Source organism: Cryptomeria japonica, chromosome 5 (genome assembly GCF_030272615.1).
Source record: "Cryptomeria japonica chromosome 5, Sugi_1.0, whole genome shotgun sequence".
NCBI lineage: Eukaryota > Viridiplantae > Streptophyta > Pinopsida > Cupressales > Cupressaceae > Cryptomeria > Cryptomeria japonica.
This window is the reverse complement of record NC_081409.1, coordinates 27496948-27519521: the sequence shown is the minus strand read 5'-3', so window position 1 is coordinate 27519521 and position 22574 is coordinate 27496948. Positions and strand designations below refer to the sequence as shown.

The 22574-nt window shown below is 36.6% G+C and overlaps 1 protein-coding gene across 3 annotated transcripts in view; it reads left to right on the top strand.

Annotated features, from left to right (window-relative positions):
• LOC131033669 (protein S-acyltransferase 10) overlaps positions 1-22574 on the top strand; it is a 79785-nt gene that overhangs the window by 20974 nt on the left and 36237 nt on the right. For all 3 annotated transcript variants that reach the window (XM_057964936.2, XM_057964937.2, XM_057964935.2), the window contains 4 exons: positions 5808-5882; positions 6009-6083; positions 6168-6410; positions 6641-6674. In XM_057964936.2, coding sequence (XP_057820919.1) covers positions 5808-5882; positions 6009-6083; positions 6168-6410; positions 6641-6674 — 427 coding nt within the window. The remainder of the gene's footprint in view (positions 1-5807; positions 5883-6008; positions 6084-6167; positions 6411-6640; positions 6675-22574) is intronic.

Below are 22574 nucleotides of genomic sequence, written 5' to 3'. Positions count from 1 at the left end.
CCTTGCAAAATCAATTTTGTAGGCACACACATTCTACAATCATCTCATTTCATGACACAACATTGTTAAACAATCCACATCCTTGTATATGCTTCTACATTTCGCAGGTTGTGAGGATGTTGAAAAAGGTAGTGAATCTGGTTTTTTCGCTGCCAACTGCATTTCATGAAAGAGTTCATGTCTTTCAATCCACATTCCATTCGAGGACAGCTCTCCAAACATTCCATTTGATGACATCCCTTTGAAGCATTGTATCAAAACAAGCTGCGGACCTTGTCTAAGCTTCATGTCTCCCATTCATTTATAACAAATCTATTTTGTGCAATTTGACCTCTTGCAATCATGGCTTTGTATGAAGTGGTATCTATCCAAGGCATTTCATAGAACAATTATCGTGTTGTGTCTATGCTACCACATTTCCTTGAAGCTTTCTGTCAAATAGTTCGCGCGCGTTGTCTATGCTCTCGTATTTGCTTGGAAGTTTCTAAAGACATTTCAACGAATCCATGCAATGCATATCTGCAATCATGCTTTCCATAAGGTGACGTCTTTTTGAGCCATTATGTCAAACAATTTCGGTCCACGTGTCTGCATTCGCATACATGTTCGCGCTTTTCTAATTGTAATTTCTGACACAAATTCTTCTTCATTTTGCTTTGATGGATGTCGGTGTTTGAATCAATTCGTTCAAGATTTCTTGAGGCTTTTTCATCATATCCATTTGGCATTAACTTGTAATCCTTGCAAACCATGTGATAGCATCTCATCAAGGCATTTTGTCAATTGGTTGCCACATCTTCTTTGCTTACAGATAACATATCAATGACCACGACACTTGCATTTGCTTGAAAATTTATAACGGTCTGTCAATTAGTCTTCTATGCAGCAGTCATTGCTTTCCATTTCTTGAAACAAATAATCCTTAAGGCACTTCACATAGTTTGCATGCAAGTGTACCAGAGCATTCCTTGCTATAAATTTCATGTTTGATTCTCCATTTTACAAGCTTATCTACCAGCACAACACCAACCCATCCGATAAAGCCCTGTATTACTTCTGCTCAATGGATGGACATAACTTAGAACTTTCTTTCAAATGCTCGAATAGAGGGTAGAAAGTTAGGATTTTTGAGCAACTAAGCATATTAGGTTAGGATTTTGAATTTTCAAAGCAACAGGTTAGGATTGCTCACTTTTTGAGCATTTTTAACCTTTGAGGTTAGAATTTTGACTTTTCAAAGCAACATGTTAGGATTGCTCACTTTTTGAGCATTTTTAACCTTTGAGGTTAGAAATATGAAATTTTTGAGCAACAAAGGGCATTGAGCAAAGGATCATTTGCAACTACGTCATCAGATTCTACATAAAGACTTTTGATTGCTCTTCCTCTCTAAAAGAGCAAAATGGGAAATATATTGAAACAATTTAAAACATTTGAATTATTTTCAAAAGAATAATTCAAATATTTCCCATTAGACTTTAATGCCTTGGTTTAGGAAAAATGACCACAACTTCCAATTGGTAAGGAGTTCGGCTCTGAATTTGAAACATGCCTTCAAGGTAGCAAAATGAGCATATACCATCATTTAGTCCTCATGACGAAACCTAGGGTGAGGGATTTTAATTGTTCGAGGGACATCAAAATTTGAAAATTTAAAATATAGCAAACTGTGAACTGGGTTCAGGCAAAAATTGGTCATATGGCACAAAATGATGCTTAGGACATATTCACAAAGCGATTTCCCTTAATTCGCTGTAATTTTCAAAACTCATCCATTTTTCACATTTTGACTGACATATTTATGATTGACAACAATGTAGGTTAAGAATGACAACCTTGGATCACATGCTCACTCATTTTGCAGAGACACATAATTGAGCCTTCATACAACATTGGGAGCAATTTGAAGTTCAAATTTTGGGTATTTCAAATGTGGGGCAACATATTAGTATCCTCATCTCTCAGTCTAAGTATGCCCACAGTCTGTTAGACAAGTTTTGGATGCAAGACTACAAAGCTGCATCCACACCTATGGAGAAAGGGTTGAAGCTGACAGCCAAATCAGATTCACTTGTGGTGAATGAATCAACATTCAGGCAATTGATGGGCAGTCTCGTCTACCTTACTGCTACTAGGCCTGATCTCAGTTTTGCAGTGAGCTACATTTCACGCTTCATGACAGCCCCCAAGGCTGATCATTGGGTAGAAGCGAAGTGTGTGTTGCGTTATGTGAAAGGCACTTTTGATTTTGGTCTTTTGTACAACAGAAGTCACGATCCTAGACTTATTGGTTACACAGACTTAGATTGGGCAAGTTTCGTTGATGACAAAAAATCAACATCTGGGTATGTTTTCAATTTGGGATCTGGCGCAGTCGCATGGACTAGCAAGAAGCAACAAGCAGTGGCTCTTTCCTTGACAAAAGCAGAATATCGAGGAACAAGGCAACGTGTGAGGCAGTTTGGCTTCAGAGGATGCTTTTAGACATGCAGATGTCTCAAGTATGTCCTACTCCCCTTTACTGTGACAATTCTTTTAAACAAATCATTTCATTTTATGGACAAATTTTGCTGGGGGCTTTGCTCCCAAACCCTCGCAAGGGGTGTTGTCCCATTGACCCCATTGGGAGCTCTACATCTTGGCCTCGTTGGGGTTCAAATCCCAAACCTTCACCCACCATTGTTAATGTTCAATGCAAGCATTGCAATGTTTTTAATGTTCATTTGTAATTCTTATACTTATTCCTTATACATCTTTTTATAATTAATTTTTCAAGTGCCATATGTATTGTGTTGTCACCTTGCCGCCCTCAGACCATCCCCAAACTTAGGCTCTTGGTCCCTCCATCCTTGAAACCTGCCCCCTTGTCCCCCGTCAGGAAACTTTGTGGAAGATAGTAATAGATCCTCCAGTGATCTTATTTCTTTAAACCTAAAAACGTTTTCGTTTTATATTATTTTTCTTTTTTTAGTGAGTTCTTACTCAGTGAAGCTGTTTTTCTCTGACCTGTAAGGTCTGCCAAGTAGTGGCTGACAGTAAAATTTTAATGTGATGTTAGACGTATGCAATTCTGATCCAATCCCAGGAGAGATCCAGTGTACAATACTTGAAATTGCTAGGATTTAGAAGTGTTATATGCTAAATCAACTGTAAACAAGAAGTCAAAAACAGAAATAAGTTATAACATTCATCCATAAATCCACAGATGTATATAGCACTATAATAACAGAATATCATTAATCTAAATGTTACGTAGATAGCATTTTCTTGAATGAAATCAACGACTATCTTCTCTATCTAACTCAATCTATGCCTGTACGTATATGTTTGGATACAAAAAGCAAAGGAACTATCATGGAAGATAAAGAATTGCTCTCACAAATGAACACTTCATCTTCCGTTCATTATTTGAGCTTCATTAAGAAGTAACGATCAGTCATGAATGCTGCCCTTTTACCATGCAAGAGAAATTCCTCGAGTCATATGATGAATGTGCCCCACAAGGTAAGTGAATGAAGCTGAGTCTGAAGAGATCTAGCATGATGTATTATTCTATATCAATGGAATGTTGGTGAATAAATAGATACAAAATTGTACTGTCCCTGACCATTGAACAGATTGGTTATTTGTTAAGATCAACCATAGTTTTAGAAAAGCCATTTGGATTAAATACTTCCCCAAAAGACTTGGAAGCTTGGTTGACAAAGGGTCTTTTTCCTCTGAGGGGAATTGCTCTTAAGTAACCATGAAACAATGACAATGAAACTGATTCCCTTGTAGATGCATTTGTTTCCAGAAAATAAATCTTACTTTGGCTGGAGACAATTAGGTGTCTATCCCTGTGCGGACAAATGATGGAGACTGGAACTAGGAGTGTAGGATTGGAATATCATATATGCTGGTCCTTAATGTGGGTTTTTTTCTGTTATTGATAAGTCTCACCGGCTTTGTTGAGTTAACTTCCAACTTTCTAACGTGCAGTGTTTTTGGCTGATGCACATAGAACTTGTTGGCTAGTTGGGCAGCACCTCCTTGGGATTCGTGACATGGCTTCCTCCTGCCTCCCGTGGATCCTTGTCTCTGGCCACTCTCCCGTTCACTGACAGCTCGAGCTTTTGGTGTAACGGCAGCGGTGATTCCAACAATTGGTATCAGAGCGCTGGGTTACGGGTTCGAATCCCAGGAGGTCACCCTGTGGTCTCTTTAAAAGAAGTTCGCGGAACACCAGTCGGTGCTGAGGGGGGGATTGTTGGCTAGTCAGTCAGCACCTCCTTGGGATTTGCGACATGGCTTCCTCCTGCCTCCCGTGGATCCTTGTCTCTGGCCGCTCTCCTGTTCATTGACAGCTCGAGCTTTTGGCATAACGGCAGCGGTGATTGCAACAGAACTGTGCTTCGATATTGCTCATCTTTTCAGATCCCTTGTTATACTACTCTTGAGTCTTTCAAGTAGTGAAATTTTTGGTTGCTTTGTATGTGTTCACCGTTACTGCTCTTGAATGTTGCAAAGAACAAAACATTGTAAGCTTCTTTAAGTGGTTGATGTTTGGGTTAGTGACTGATATAATGCTACAATGGGATTTTTAAATTTTTGGTATGCTAAAAAAATCTGTGTAATGTGGTTGGTGACCTGTTAATGAGGTGGGTAGATTATATCCTCTAGGCAATGCATATATTTTTACGTTAAAGCATAAGTCTCATTTGGTGCCTCCTTACTGAAGCAGGGGACCCTGCTGATATTTAAAAAAAATTAAATCTAATATAAGAAATAAGAGTATATTATCATCCCAAATTTTCTTCTTCTCCTCACCTACTTGCAGTACATTAAAATTTGAAATGGTGACAAATTTATTTGGGTTTGAAAATTCTCATATATTTACAAAATATTTTATTCTTGAGAAAGCATTAAGATTTGCCATATTGATACATTTAGGGAAAATATTCCCATGAGTGAAAGATAAAAATGAAAAACTCAAACAAGGAAGCGTTCGCTTTTAGAATATAAATTCAATTCAAACGAGACTCCTCCAAGAACAATGTAGAGAATTAAGGACAACCAAAGATAGATGAAACTAATTGAGGGGATTTGTCAAAATCCTATCAGTATTCATTAAATTAATCTTGCCTCAAAACTGAAACAAAAGAAATTGTGCATTACAAATAATTTTGAGCGTAAATGGGCATGCATCCCACACATAATCTGAAATTTTACTCTAATCTGACATTTATGATGCCAAAAGGTAGTGCCTTATAATTCATGTGGTTTCTAAATAGCTCAAAATTAAATTTGAGCATTACACAGGTAACACTTCTCTCCCTGTATACAGAAAGACAGTTGTTAAATTAAAGCAATGTCCTTACATCTTTTCTGTCATGCTTTAAATGAGTAGCTTCTATGCATGAACAATTCTCAAATTATGAAAATTTAGAAAATTTCTTTTGTTTACTTTCTATATTTTATTATGCACTTGGTTTTGTCAAACAATTTTAAATAGTTCAATGAAAGCAGAGGGGCAGCCTATTTTTGCCTTTGTTTTTGGTCCATCTAACAGCCTTAAAACTATTCAATATTTTGTTTTGTGCCCATTGTCTAGAACATGAGAATTTAGAGAGGAAACGGTTATAATCCTATATATCTTGAGCAGTTGGAATAATTTTTAAAAGTTTGTCAAGCACATATCTTGTGAGAAGATGTAAGAGATGTAGTGTGGGGATTAATTTAGAAACTTCTGAGAAGATTTGATTAATTTGTTTCAAGTAGAACTCTGGTAAATGCTTATGTGTGTTATTAGTTTTGTTTGTATTCAGGTACACTACATTGTATTTGCTGCTGTTCATCTTGAGTCTCTTTCAGTATTTTTATACATCTAGCTCACCACCTGGGTAAGAACTGAATTCTTTTCTTCATTTTGTCATAGTTTTTAAAATACATGAAATTCAAACAGATTTAAATCTGAGAATTTTAGCATTTGTTGTCTATTAAATTATTGGTACTTGTTTTGTATTTAGGTATGTTCTTGAGGTGTTGAATAGGAATAATGGAGAGGAATCTGGTATAAAACGTGGAATTGATTCCACTTCCAGGTAAGACTCTAGGTTTGAAACACAAAGAACTATTTCTCTTAGAGCTGGTTGTAATTTGAGCTCTTACCTGGCTTTGAAAGACAGCTCTGCATCAAGTAAAGAGACACACTTGACTTTGTCCATAGATCCTCCTGGTTATGGAACTACTACATATGGAACTGACAGGGGTAAAGGGCCAGCTCAGGGTGAACGACATGGAGGGGCAATTTCATCGCCAATAGACGTTCCTGGTAACAAAACTATTATTTATGGAAGTGCCAGGGGCAAAGGACAAGCTCAATTTACAGTAAAGGAGGAGATGATTTCGTCGGCTTCACACACAAGCAGGCAAGTGGCTTTGTCTGTCTATTGATTTCTTCCTGTTTAAAAATGGGTCAAAATTGTCAAATTGTTTTGGCTCTGCATGATTGTCATAATTTTACTGCCATTTGTTTTTATAATCAATACACGGATTAGAATGGGTAAGGCATCTACTAAATTACAATTACTTCTGAAATTTTCTTCTTCTGTAATTTAATACCTGATGATATGTGTCATGAATTGGTGGTTGCTTGCAGAAGTTCAAATTGTGCCTACTGTCATTGCTGGCAGGTAATTTCAGTAAATTAATTATTTGTTTTTTTGGAGTTTCAGATTGATCAAGCTATAATAGTAAAGCATACAGGAAAATGGAATCAAAGTAGACTTCTAGGTAGTTTTTATTTAGCAGAATTAGTTAAACAGAATGATGATATCATTGAGAACTTGAAGGAGAAACATGACATGGAAGCATGATGTCTGTATTGTTAGAGATAATTGAATTGCAATTCTTTTGAAAGTAATGCTCAATCTAATTCCTTAAGTGTTTTTGCCGGAAATTTTGTAAACTGCAAATCAGAACTACTTCCATCAATTTTTGTGATGCTATTTTGTCTTGATTGTTGGATAAAAACTCATAATTCCTCACCAATACATTCTTTGGGGTTTCTATGACCCTACAGTATACAGGGATTCAGGAACAATTAGGAAACATTCTCTTGACTTGTAAAATGTTCCGATAAGGAATATGCATCTAATATTTATCTGTTTTACATGACTTATTAGTTATCATTGCATACTCTTACTATAATTTTTATTTATGCCTTTATGGTAAGTGAGTGCTTGCCTGTGCACATACATATTTATATATGTATGTATATGCACATGCACATATATACTGTATTTTCTTAATATTCCCTGTGCCATCTTCTAAAGATTTGGTGGGGGAAATCTAGCTATACCAGAGATTTGTCTCCCAATTTTTCTGTTCCTTGCTCCATGTACTTGGGGGAACCTTGTAAAATGCTTAGTAAACGAAATAATAGATAGCTTAAGCCATTGCTGTTTAGAAGATCATCACTAAAATGATTACTAACATTACCTTCTATTCTTCTGAGCTCTACAATAAAAGCTTTCGGAAAGATCTGTCAAAATGAAACCAGGAATCTTGATGTTTCAGCTCTGGACACTCAACCCGTTATCTTTTGAGCCACCACTGAAAACTTCTATAGGATTTTCAACTGATCCAAGTGCATTTGATGAAACTGGATAATTTTGTCATATGATCATTTTCCTGGTTTTAGAGTCTTAGACTCATCTTGAGTTGGTTGCATATTCTCTTCATTTATGAAGGGATGCTTATAAAGTGATTTACTGTAGAGGAATTGCCTTGCAATCTCAAGCCAATCACAAATGTCTTGTAAATGGCCCAAGTATGTATAAAATTAGTCTCATAATTGAAATATGTACAATCAAGTGTGTAGTTACAACCTTAACAAGTGCCAAAGAAAAAACCAAAACTGATGATCATCAAGGGTTATATGCACCCATTGATATTGATGAATTCTCCATATTGAAGACTACTTAAAATTGTGAGAAAATGGGATGCCTGGGTTTCAGCATGTAAACAATGCTTCAAATAAGTTAAAGAAAGGAAAAAGAGAAACCCCAAGACCATGATGGGTCAAAGTAATTCCCATCTGCTCCATTTAGGTGTAATGATATCAATCCTTGAGGTCCTTCTTGATGCTTTTCCTAGAAGGACCTCTAGAAGGACAACTATGCTTTGCTTGATGCTGCTCCTGAGTGAGGCTGAGATTTCTACAACTGATGCCAGTGGTACTGTTTGGGCTTTTAATTTGCCACAGCAGGAGGATGATGATATGTTTGATGACTTTTGATGATATCTGATCAGTGATGGCTGATTGTTAATGTTAACATTATTATTTTGAACTGAAACATTGATATGGTGGTGTATTTTGGCATTTTGGTATGTAATTTGGACTAAATTTAAAACATTAATATATATGGTGGTGTATTTTGCTATGTTACTTTACTATTAGCATAGTTGATAGTGGCGTATTATGAACTTGCTGCTGCATATACATATATATTTTTTATTTTTTATTTTTATATGTTTTATATAGATGAACCCAAACCGAACCCAAACCCACCCCAAAATTTTTTTTGAACGAACCTGCAAACTTGAATCTCGAAATCCAAATCTGAACTGGGACTGGCAACTTAGATATTCATGGATCGCAATAGATGATGATGATGACGAGCTTAGAACTTGCTCCAATTTTATGATATTTTGGAATTCCCTATATGGTGGTAGCCCTGTTGGCCTATCATTGAACACAATGCTATGCTTATCCAAAATAGTTTGAATCTCAGTGTGATAAATGTAGTGCTTACACAGGCAAATTAGCAGGCATGTCTTTTATCGCAAAGCAACTAGTTGTCCATGAGACTTGTCCCTTATGGAAAGGACTTTCCTTATGTGACCACTTGAGGTGAACCTTTAGGTATGCCCCTAAGTACCATATTTGTCCTAAGATTTAAACTTCAACTCCATAGACTAATAATTTTGAGAAGATTTCCCAAGGGAATGCAACCACCATATACCATGTGTGCTTCCACTAGTCCCACATTAGATAATCTTTCACACACATTATAATCACCAAATGATTACTTGAGCTGCTGAATTACCCTGATACATGGGATAGTGAAACCATCAATGACAGTGATATTGAATCTAGAAAGTCCAACATCTTCAATCTCCTCTTAGCCACAAGGTCTTCATCAATAAAATTGTGTTGTTTGAATAACTTTTGACAAACTTTGCTCAGGTTCATGCCCCGGAAACAACTCTTTTGTTGCATATTGCTGTTTTTGAAATTTTTACTCCAATGTAATGGATGTGGCCCTTGCCCAGACATTTACGCCTAGACTCCCAATGCTTTTTGCATTCAAACTTTTTCCTTCTAAGCTCTTTTCTAGTTTGCTCATCAGTTTTTTTTGCCACAATGGGCTGAGATGTAGCTCTTTGAGGGTATGAATTAAATTCTTTTTTCTGAATAAGCTTTTTGTTGTTGGTGCTTTAATTGAGATGAAAATTTGCTCTCGTGTCAAAGCCCTCCTAGTAGCCTCTTCTAGTGATGGAGGTGCAGAGGCCTTAGAGGGTTTGGTCTCAAATAAACCCTTGATAAAGATAAAAGTGATTCTTTTTTTTGATTCATCAAGTATCATGACCACTGTATGTGGGAAAAGTGGGCGAATAAAACTTAATATGTGAAAATATCGTTAAATCCTAGTCCACACACACACACAGGACTTCTTGATGCAAGCTATGGAGTAACGTAGTGTTACTCAATCAAATAGAGAAATGAACATAAAATATTCATTTAGGAATATGGTCATTTTTATACGTCTACAACCACATCTTCTTGAAATTTAGAAATTGCTCATCAATCTTTTTTGCCATAACGGTCTGAGGTGTAGCTCTTTGAGGCTATAAATTAATTTTATTTTATTTTTTCTGAAAATTGTCGTTTTGTTGTCTGTGCTTTTGGTTGAGATGAAAATTTGCTCCTTAGTACAGATGGCTTAAGTGTCAAAGCCCTCATAGAGGCCTCTTGTAGTGATGGAGGTGCAAAGGCCTTACCTAGACCTTCGAGGGGCTCAAATAAGCTCTTGATAAAGAGAAAAGTGATTCTCTGTTTTGATTCATCAAGTGTCATGACCACAACTTGCTGAAATTTAGAAACATATGAATTCACCGAGGTTTGTTGTCTGATTCAGGCAAGCTCCTTAATGTACTAATCCCCATCCTTCTATTGAAAGCGGACCAGCAATCTTTGTCTGAAAGCAAAAGCATGCACAAGGCTGTGCACTCGTGCAGCCAAACCATAGTGCCACTAGTTGTAGGCAATACCCTCCAAACACAACATTGCAAATTGAATGGCATCTTTGGTTTGCAACTTCCACAACCATGTTTGAACAGACAATTTCTTGGTGTTATCAAAAGTAAGAGCATTTAATTTATTCACCTTTTGCTGCAGATCTCTCCTTTCATCATTATGGTTATGGGCTCTACTGCTTTGAACCTTCCTCTCAAGTATGTCCAAATAGTTGACAGAAATTAATGTAGCCTTGAAATCTTCTGATTTCTCTTGATACTCCATAAAATGTGTCTGACTCCCCTAAGTAATTGTCTCAACATTTGATTTTTTCGTTCCTCTATATAAACATGAGCTTGTCGGGTTTTTGAAGCAGACTCATTTAACAAACTAGTAGTCGGTCATGCAATGTTGAACTTCGCCCTTTCTAAAATGCTTTAGTATGATCTGGATTTTGCATGTTACTTTGAAGATTTATAATTTGTGCCATTAGCTTTGTCATTCTTTTTTGTTTCGTTTGAATTTTCATTAGGGTAACTTGAAATAGCTCTAATACCATTGAGATAACCATCTACACCATTTTTATAAATTATTAGCCACTTTCACTACACTGAAGCTTACTGACAAAATATTCTAGATTACAAAAATGGATAATAGTGTGCAACTTTTTAGCAATAGCATGTTAGCACATGCAAATAACCTGCAACATGCAATAAGATACAAACAATTATCTGAATCCGATTTGATGTTTTGTTGTAAACTGCTGTTCCAATCCACGAATCAACGTGCTAAAAGACAAGAGAATACTATCAGCATAAATACAATCCCTGGATGAGACTGCTAATAGGAAACCAAAGGGTTTTGGTTCTTTGATTTCTAGACTCAAGGATTTTGTCCTTAATTCATTCGCTGGGCACTATCAGAGTAAAATATGAGAAAAAATGACTATCCTTATGGCCAAATGCCTTAATTTATAGCACAAAGGAGGGCCCAAATGCAAACATTCCCATGAGTTGTCTTCATTCTTAGATAGCCAACTCTGATATTGCAAGCCAGCATCAAAATTAGCTCCCCGCTTTGGTCATCATTACATACTCTTTAAAACCTACCTTGTAATTCCCTCATAGTGCTCTTTCATATTATCTTTATAATTGAATAGAGAGTGTTATAACCACCCTGCTTTATAGAAATCTATGCCTCATATCTAGAGATGCTAAAAGTTAAATATTATTTTATTTAATGTTGTGCATATTTTCTCAAATCATGGCCCCCTTGTTAAAATTATTTCTCCAGCCCCTGGAAATAAAGGAATGGGCTTATGGGTCTGCATGCGATTAATAAATGAAAGGGGACATTAAATCTTTCTTTCAAGTATACCATCTCTATTCATTTGATCACACTGCCAACTCTGTTATTAAATTGTTCACTTCTGAGATACTTTCTCGTGTGTTATTACAATCATATGACTATCTTTTCTTTTCATCAATATGAATGAACCCTTTTGTGTGTGCCACACAGAATACTTACAAATCACCAGCCTATATGATATTGCAGATTGCTACTGGATAGCCTTGTTCAGAGATTGGAATGTTCAATGCCCCTCGTGGCTACTAGCAAAAATATTTGTTTAATGCTTTGCAACAATTCTTTTTTTAGACAAGAACAAACTATTTGAACGTTGTTGTGGAGCTCCATAGTCATTAAATTACATACATTAAGGGAGGCCAAGTTAGCATACAAACATATTGGAACAACTTAAACCTTATACAAAAGATGCATAGAAATCAAATATATAGGCATTTTTTTGTTTGTTCCAAAGAAGCAAAAGCTGGGAGAAATAATGATTAATAGCAAAGCGCTGCAGGTCACAATTTTTTCCCTGTAAAAAGCACTTGTTTTTTATAGAAATTGCAGTCAACAATTTTGACAATTTATTTGCAGGTTCGGATTCGGGTTCGGATTCGCGGATTTGGCAAAAAAAATAAAAATTTGGGCACGGGTACGGGTTCGTCCGTACATATATATATATTTTTAAATTTTTTTAAATATATATATATATATGTTCAAACTTCAAACATCAAAATTATATATGTTCACAGTTCAAACATACAAATATGAAACATACAATGTAACTTTCACATACAATGATACATAAATGATAACAGATAAATGCAAGTAGAATAGGTTGAATGCATGTTTTGATGCATGAAATGCATCGTAGAGGGGCGGATTAGGGTTTAGATGTAAAAATAAGATTAAAAAAATTGTTTTTTAATTGTTTTTAATTGCTTTCTAACCCGTGGGCCCTGTTTTTGGGAACCCACGGCCTTGGGTTCACCCGGGTCCTCTTGGGTTCACCCGGGTCCTCCTGGGTTCGCCCTGGGTCCCACTCGGGTCCTGCCCAGGCGGCTGGGTTCCCTGTGGGTCCTGCGTGACAGGACCCACAGGGAACCCAGCCGCCTGGGCAGGACCCGGGTGGGACCCAGGGCGAACCAGGCTGGGACCAGGACCGGGCAGGGACCAGGACCAGGACCCAGCCAATTTAGGCAAGAACCGGTAACTGAGGTATCAAGGTAACTGTCTAGTCTTTGTCCAGATCATTTTTTCTTCTAAAAATTCTGTTACTACTGAAAGGTGTGGTTCAATTTGTACTTTAGGTCAAAGCATTAGTAGCACTATCATGAAATAAAAATCGATTAAAAAAAATTAGTTCCTTTTCTCAAATGCCTTGTGTATCTACTTGTTGTAACATTTTCACACATCACCCCATTTCAAATGGGGACCCCCTTGTTTTCGCTTTTGAGGGTAGTGTTTTGAGTCACCAATCTTTGCAAGTCTAGAGTTAGGGGTTTTCAAAGAGTTTTTCTAAAGACCTCGGGTCACTTGGAACAATCATTGATCAAATGGGCATTTTAACATCACATAAGTGCTAAGGCAAAGCCAAGGACGAAAAACACAATTGCTTGAGATCAATTCCTGACAACTTCCTATTTTTGTGGAATTCTGTTTTTTTGCTTCTTGCTTTTTCATTTTTTGTTTTTTGGGACCAATCAGGGAAGCAGCGTTTTCACTTGCTTTTTTGCTTTTTGCTTTTTGTTTTTTTTTAGCTTTTTGGGAAGTTGACCTAGGATTAGGTCATTCAGGTCAAGACAATGTGGTTCTTGTTTTTGAAATGAAAAGTTTGTATCTCCAAAATGGAAAAGCAAGAAAATTCTCCAGACAAGAAGTTGATTCAGAAGTTCGAGAATGAACATGCTTAGGAATCCATGGTGAGGAGCAAGAAAATTTACTAAGTGTTCAAGCAATAATAAGAGGATTTCCAATAGCAAGAATAAGAGGATTTCCAATGGCAAAGTGAAGAAGATTTCCAATGGCAAAGTGAGGAGAAATTCCTTTAGCCAACACCAAGTGCACCCAAGGTGAATTCAATCTTCCTTAGCAACAAGCAAACTCCGCCCAAGCGGAATGAAATGTTTCTTAAGTGCTAATGATGTCTGCCCTCTTGCTCATGGATTTTTCCTAGGAAAGTGTGAACTCCGCTCAAGCAAACATGGAAAGTTTCTTGGCAACACATGAAGTCTGCTCGACACAGCATAAGTTCGTTGAAACATGTCCAAGTCCGCCCAAGAAGAGAAAATGTAGGGAAGATTCTTTGCCAACATGCCAACCTACATGGAAAAGATAAAAAAATAAAATTGGCTAGTATGAAATTTTGCCAAGGAAGAAGAGAAGATTCTTTGGAATGTTTTAGAAGGATAAAGTTGCCATCTTTAGCAGAGAAAAACAAATAAGAAGATATGTGAAAGGGACTAGGTTCATTGAATGTACAGAAAAAAAAAGATGCGAAAGAAGTTCAATCTTCTAAAGCCTTATATTAATTCAACTTGGCATATCATTTCATTTACACTTCTTCGAAGTTAAAATTGGAAGGGCTTTGTCTCTAATTTCAAGAGGAAAGAAGGCATTTGAAGAGCAACAACAAGAGAATTCCTTGATTTTGTGAAGGAATTGGATCAACTTCTGGAAGGATTTCATCTTCTTTCATAAATAAAAGCAGATTCTCTATCAATTTTCAAAGTTAAAGTCCAAAATTTGAGTTGTGGACTGAATTTTTTATTTTCATCAATTTTTTGTTTCCAAGGCTGATTTTCACAAATTTTACTAAGTGTTGAGCAAATTCTTTCATTTATAGTCCGATTTCTTCATAGAATTTCAAATCTATGACAGGCTGAAGGTGAAAAGTTGAGAAAACAAAGTTTGAAAACCATAATAAAAATCTCATCAGACAGAGAATTCACATGCTAAAAGAAAACTTAATTTCTTTGTATTCATCAGGCAATAGATGACCACTCAAGGAGGACTTTCAAGGAAAGTTCAAATGGAGTTTGCCAGCAGGGGGGGAGCATAGCCAAAATCTAAAATCACTTTAAAGTGGAAGAGGATTGGCGACACCAACCTTGGTCATGTTGACTTCAAAGACAATCAAGGAAAGATTGAAGAGAAGTAGAAAAGAAAGAAGAATTAAAGAAAGAGAATGAGCAACTGAGAAATTATCTCCAACACTTTATCAATCCTATTGCTCAAGGAAATGCAATGGTTCCCCTTGCCTTTGGCTCTTCCACAGGAAACAGTTGAAGTCTTTGAAGAAGTGAAGGTGACAGCTAGAGAAACTAAGGAATGGATGGCAGACATCAATAAAGAAGTTGTCACATTCGTGGAAGAATTGATATTAGCATATGGGCAAACTTATTCATTACTATCTAGAATTCAAGACATGGCAGAAATGTGGGAGGATCTTCAAAATATTCAAGATAAAGTAATCCCATGCTTGAAGTTGTCAAAATTGAATAGTTGATTAAAGAAATTTAAAATAAGATTTTCCTTGTGGCCGCTAATGTGCTTGGAAAGGAAGCAATTCGAGAAAATGAAATAAACATGGAAAATCTGAAAGTCAAAGTTCAAGAGAATTTCTTCACTTTCACAGGACAGATCCTTAAGCAAAATTTGACCAAGGCATCCACCTTCTTTTCCATCAAGGGTGCCTTTCAGAATCAGGAATTGGATTGGGAGAATGCTTTTGCCACCTATGTTGGTGATGTGGATGTAATCGAAATCTAGATAAACATGCTGCCACATGTCACAATGGAAGAGGTTAATCCTCTTGTGTCCAGGTTCATCGAATATACGGCCACAGAAAGGGGATAAGGGATACAATTTTCTAGAAGAAAGCTCCATGTGACACGTGTCTTTCTTTTATTTGCTCTTGTTGGATAACTATTGTAAACCTTAGTTAGGGTATCTATGTTTTGATCTTGATCGTTGATCTCTATTTGATTTGGGCCTTTCATTCATTTTGAAAACTCTGTGAAATTGTTGCTTAAGACTATTATGATAATAAAGTTCATTTGTATTGCTTTGAATCTCTATGTTATCTCATAGTTGCATGGTTTCATATTTTCGTCAACATAGAATAGAATTTTCTTTATAAAAAAGTTATTAAATGAATGCAAAATTTGATAGTATTGGTTGGTGAAATTATTGCTCATACTTTTGATGAACAAATGATTTTTGTTCATTGTGCAAAGTTAGCCTAAGCATATTTTGTGGATGTTAACTTCTACCTTTGGATAAGTATTGTTCATTTTTATGGTACTATTCATGGTATGAAAATTCTAAGCACAACCCTTGAAGATTGCACCCACTTTGTTTAGTTGTTTAAGTTGGCGAACTAAAGTGTGGTTTAGTTTCACCCAATCATTACCGTCTCTTAAATTCCTAGGAATAGTATAAAATTCCTGAATCCTTTTTTATTTACCTTTTTTATTTGAAATCCAAATTAAGAGAAAATACCCAAAAATAAAGAGTTTTTGTAGCTGAAAGTTTTCATTGTGAATGAAATTTTTGAGTCCCCCTTGGATTACTAGCAAACATCACCAACCGAGCTATATCCAACATTAAAGTCGCTAATTCGCAGTGTAAACATTGGAATTGCCATATAATCTTCTTTGCAATCTTAGCATACACGGTGATTTTATTAGGAAAGGAAAGGAAAGGGTCTTTTATAGTCCACGATGCCAACAATCTGTGTATGGGTGTACAGATGGGTTAGAGCAATACGGGACTACCTCGTACTCCTTGTGGGTTATGTTGCTTGATTAACCATGGGCATTGATTTGCCCTCCTAGCCATAGACAATACACGATTGTCTCCCTCAAGCATTGCTTCTTCTCAATAAAGAAAATTGTGTTATATCTCTATATCATTCAAGAGAGAAGATTAATCTTCCTTTATACCTTTTGTGGTGCCCATTCACCAAGGGACGCTACTCTTCCAAGTGGCACCAATTATAATATTATTAATATAATATAATAATTATTATATTATCATATAATATAATAATTATACAATATAATTCTAATATAATAATATTATCACAATAAATATAATATGATTATATTATCAATTTAATTACCTTTATGTTGTCTATGTCGACCTGAAGGAATCCGACCATAGCATCAACACTCCCTCTAAGTCGATTAGGCCGATTAGGTCACTTACATATTTGTCTTCCTCAGGCTGGAAGTGATGACCGACACTGCCAATCTTCAACACTCCCTCTCTGCTAGGGAGGATACTTCCAGCTGCACAAGACATATCACTTCATCGAGATGTCAACCACAATGGCTACGCTCATAGGGTAGATCCAACATGGACAAGAGAGGCATATATTAAATATGCAAAGTCAAATGAGTACTTGCATATTTATGAGTTGGCCCTTTGAAGGATCCAACTTTAGCTATAACATCATCAACACTCCCTCTTAGCTAGGGAGGAATCCTTCATGATATTTACAAGTCATATCACCTCATCATAATGACTAACACAATAGCTACACCCATGTGTGAAGGAAGCTTATCACCTTATCGTGCTAGCATACCACCTCATCGTGATATTGACCATCATAGCTACTCCCATGGATGGTGAAAGAAGATATATCACCTCATCATGATATCAACCATTATGGCTACTCCCATAAATGGTGAAAGAAGAGATATCACCTCACCGTGATATCAACCATTATTGTGAAATTGTCACCTCACAATGATGGTAAAATGCACAAGTGTTCATCATTGTGAGATCGTCACCTCACAATGATATTCACCATGGCTCATCCTAGAGGGTGAACACACAAGTACAAGAAAATCATCACAGACTCTCTCACGTGATATTATCATGGCTTCACACACATGACATCCACCATGACTTCATCTCAGAGGGTGGATCCACCATGGCTCATCCCAAAGGGTGGAAATAAGGGCTTTCACCTCAAATCTCTCTCAAAGAGAAATGCATTAACAAGAGCTTACACTTTAAACTTCTCTCTCAAAGAGAAGAATGCATTGGTATATAAATAGATCAATGATGCTGAGACTCAATCTCAGCTAGGGCTTCATTCTCCACCATACCAAGCTTATCTCGAAAGTACACAAACTTTATCCTGGAGGGAGGCTTGGTTAGAATGTCTGTCGTCTACTCATTAGATACTAATGTATCTCAACTGAATAGCATTCCTTTCCACCATGTTTCTAACATAGTGATACTTGATCTCCATGTGCTTTTTTCTATCATGAAACATGGAATTGGCAGAAAGCTTTACACAACTTTGATTATCACAATGGATAATTGTAGGCTCTAAGGATTGCCCAAACAATCCTACAAGAAGCTTCCGAAGCCACACTGCTTCGTGTGCTCCTACTCATGCTGCAATATACTCGGCCTCTGTAGAGCTTAGCGCCATTGAAGACTGTTTCCTGCTGCACCAAAAAGTCATGGCGAAACCCAAACTAAAACAACAACCAGAGGTGCTCTTCCGACCAGTGACACACCCTGCCCAATCGGAATCAGTATATCTGTTTGAGTTCACACATGAACTGACTAAGTGCACTCACATCGGTGTAGACGTAGACTTGTAAGCCAACATCCCAAATCTCTTCAAAAAATGATATGACTCCCTCTGAACTTGATATCAACCTTCTGACCTCCTTGTCCAAGGTTGCTTCTGAAGCTGAAATGTCAGAGACGTCTCCAGCCACCAACTCAATTTCATGGTAGCAGCCTGTGATGCTTCCTCACAGGATGTATCAAGCTCATCCACCCTTGAATGCAATCTCTGTCCTAAAAGCATTTAGAGAGATTAATAATGGTCCAAGACTATCTTGAAGAGAAATATCAATGCTGGAATCATACATGGTTCGCTATAGCATGATTTAATAACTATATGAAAAATTCACGAACATTATTCAACCATGAAAACTTATCTCTTAATTGGTTAGTCTTCCTCACAATCTACCAACGTTCTTTCCTAAACTCGCTCAGCATTGAAATTTCCATCCATTTGAATTGATCACGCTGAAGCATCTAATGATGATCTGATTGCTGCGTGGCCTTCGGCCCTCGCCATCACTCATCACCTATCTTCAGGTCAGCAATGACAATGTCATCCTTATCACTGGTCACGTCATTGCAGCGTGATAACCAGTATAATCCGATCATGGCATCATTGGAGGTGGTGGCAAAGATTATCACATCTCGCAAGTCACAACCTAAGCATTTTATCCAACACTCGAATGTCCATGACACCAATGATTCTATAGAGGCATTTTGACAAACACTTTGCACACAAACTGTTCTGCTGTTTTGAGTGTGTTTGTCCATTCATGGCAAAAGCTCAGACTGCTGCAGTCCAATCAAGTTTAGTGTTGTATCTTCTAGTCTTAACGTACGGGCTTAATTTCTGAGACTACGTCCCTTAACTTATACAGAGTATGGAGTGACCAAATTCGAGATCCTTCTTGTTGCTCAACTTAAATGCTACAACAACCACAACATACACAAAATCTTTGTGCAATATCCGGACAGCTTTAGTATTATGCCCAGCTATGGTCAAAGGTAGTGGTATTGCCTAGAAATGACAATCACTGTCCAAAGTAGAAATTTAGTGACCCATTCATCAAGACAATTTAGAACCTTCAGAATATACAAAATGGAACCTGGAATGGTTGATGCAGTATTATGGCTGAACTTCACGCCCAGAAGTTTGCACAAACTCTCCTTTTAACGGCCGATAATGCTCTACTCCATGCTGTCAACACAAACACTATTATTTGGAGATCCCACTGTGGACTTTTACAAATCTGGAGAATCGCTAGTCTTGTGTGGTTATTCATTCCAATGTCTCCATAGTGTCCGCACCCCAAAACCTTCTGTTATTGGGTGTAACTATTTTTGACCCGCACAGCACTATAACCCAAGCTTGCTGGCTGAACATTTACTGAGAAAGTCGTGGTTATTACTTCTGGCGCTTGTCGCTCTTAGTTCATAGAAGAAAGGGGTTTGCTGTGAGAATAGTCCGTTCCGAATGGTGTTTCCCAGATAACATGACCCTGGTGAAGATGAATCTATGCTATGTAAAGATGTCGTGACTTCCCTCTCAACTCTCACGTCCAGAACAACTCAACAGAAATTCCAAGTCACTGTAGTGATTATCTTCCACGTTGAGTGTAGGTTCCTCAATAATGTCCTGCTGAAAACTGAATCGTATTTACAGCTTCATTTGAGATTACTTCCCTTCATATCGCACCCTATTCTGCTTGCCACCTGTGACTGTTAATTACCAGCCGTATCTCTTACTTCTCCTGTATTTCTACAAACCACTGTATAGAGATGAAATATCACCCAAATCTGAAGTTGTTGCTGAGAGCAATATCACCTTGAATTTGATCAATGAAATGATCAAATTGGGATATAAATTGGTTTCTAGGTCTGATACCCCATCACAAGGAATCAACAACTTATATTAAATAGATTGCATTAAAAAAAATCATGACCCCTGCTGTTCACTTTGATGTTTATATCGGGATGGTCAATTTCCTTTAATGATCGATTTCTGTTCTCTTCCGTCAGATGTTGCTACTGTATCAAGTCCTTTCCCGGGTTTCATACCTTTGATGTTTATATCGGGATGGTCAATTTCCTTTAATGATCGATTTCTGTTCTCTTCCGTCAGATGTTGCTACTGTATCAGGTCCTTTCCTGGGTTTCGTGTCCACTCTGATACCATGTTAAATTTATGGTGCTTGATTAACCACGGGCACTGATTTGTCCTCCCAGCCATAGACAATACACGATTGTCTCCCTCGAGCACTGCTTCTCAATATAGCAGATTGTGTGTTATATCTCTATATCATTCAAGGGAGAAGATTAATCTTCCTTTATACCTTTTGTGGTGCCCCTTCACCAAGGGACGCCACTCTTCCAAGTGGCACCAATTATAATATTATTAATATAATATAATAATTATTATATTATCATATATTATAATAATTATACAATATAATTATATTATCACAATAAATATAATATAATTATTATATCACAATAATTATATTATCACAACCTTTATGTTGTCTATGTCGGCCTGAAGGAATCCGACCATAGCATCAACACTTCCCTCTAAGCCGATTAGGCCACTTACATATTTGTCTTCCTCAGGCTGGAAGTGATGACCGATGCTGCCAATCTTCAACAGGAGGTACCTAACTGCACTACAAATGAGGCGTACATACCTTACTCCCTTGTGGGATTTGAACTTGCGACCTCTCTTCAAGGGCACAAGTTCTCCACCACTAGGCCAACTTAGGCTGTACACCATAGTGTCTTTTGGGCATCTTTATTCTGTGTTCAGTGTGTCATAAAGCATGCATCAACACTACTGCTAACAGGGAGACCTGTATTTAATATGCAAATGATGAAACTTCTATTTAATATAGATTTATGAATTTGTTCAATCAAAAAGAGCATTTTTTTAATTATAAAAATTAAGTTTTATTAATCTTCCATTTTTTTTAAACGTGTTTGAAGCAAATTGATGAAATCTAAACAAGTAGTACTCAACATTTTATTAGAGTTGAATTTGAGGCATAAAAACAAAATGGATAAAAAATGCAAACAAAAATTAACCTGTATTTTGCAAAATTCACCTTTTGTCTCAAATGTGTTAATGCATAGAAATTAGTTCACCTCACTTTCTAATAGTTTTCCCTAGTTTGTAGGTTGATTTTGTACAAAGTAGATAATAAGTTGAAATTTGAAAACTATTAGCATCTATTTATTATTTATGCACCTTGCAGTATGCATTGTGCAACAAAATGTAATCACTGATTTGAACGCAAATGGCAAAAATGTATATTCCACATGGGTTATACTCAATTTTATTGTCTCTATGCCATTGAATGCCTTCAAAATATAATATTAAATTTTCTCTTTTTTTCACATTTTTTACTTTTTCTGAAAATCCAATCTATCCTAATTAAATCCGCATTTTTTGAAAAAATCTTAATCTTTTGGTTTGCTTATCTTTTTTTCCAATAGGTTTTTGCTTTTGTGGTCTGTTTCTCTTGAGATCTGATGTAAATTTGAGGGTTTACATCAAGACTGAACTGAGATGAATGTTTAGAATGCTCCTCTCTCCTTGCACATGTGATGTCCTATATTGTGTAGCTGATCCTGTACTGCCTACTTTATCAAACTTGTTAGGCATGAAAGGGATATGTTAATATTGCTGAAACTTAAGTGGTATTCAAATTTATGGTCGATTTTATGAGAAACTTGTTAGGCATGAAAGGGATATGTTAATATTGCTGAAACTTAAGTGGTATTCAAATTTATGGTCGATTTTATGAGAAAATTGTGCAAACTCTGCAAAGGATCAATAGCTTCCTTTTTGAGTTGAATTACAACTAAATTAATGGAGATTGTTGATAGTTCAGCTACATTTAAAATTATGGACAATTTTATGAGAACATTTTTAAAATCCCACAAAGCATCAATAGCTTCCTTCTTGAGTTGAATAACATAGCTAAATTCTTTCCTGTCAGTGGATATACCTGTGAAGAATACACGGTAAGGCTGGAAATCTTTCTTTCTATTTAATTGGAGGAGGCCATGACAATTATGTATCATAGGCTTCATTTCTGCTAAACTGAGAACATGCTCAGAGAAATTTTTGGCATGCTAACAGTGCACATAATTTTTTTTGAGTGTGGATGAAATTTCCTGTTTGGTAACTGATGGATATCACAATATCACTTGACATCATCATCTCAATTTAATTGCTTAATCCTCCCATAATACCTTATATTTCTTTTGAAATCATAATGAAATATAACATTTTGTTGATGTTTGTTTATAGATTTAAGCTCACCAAGTATGATGATGTGTATAATTGCCTACG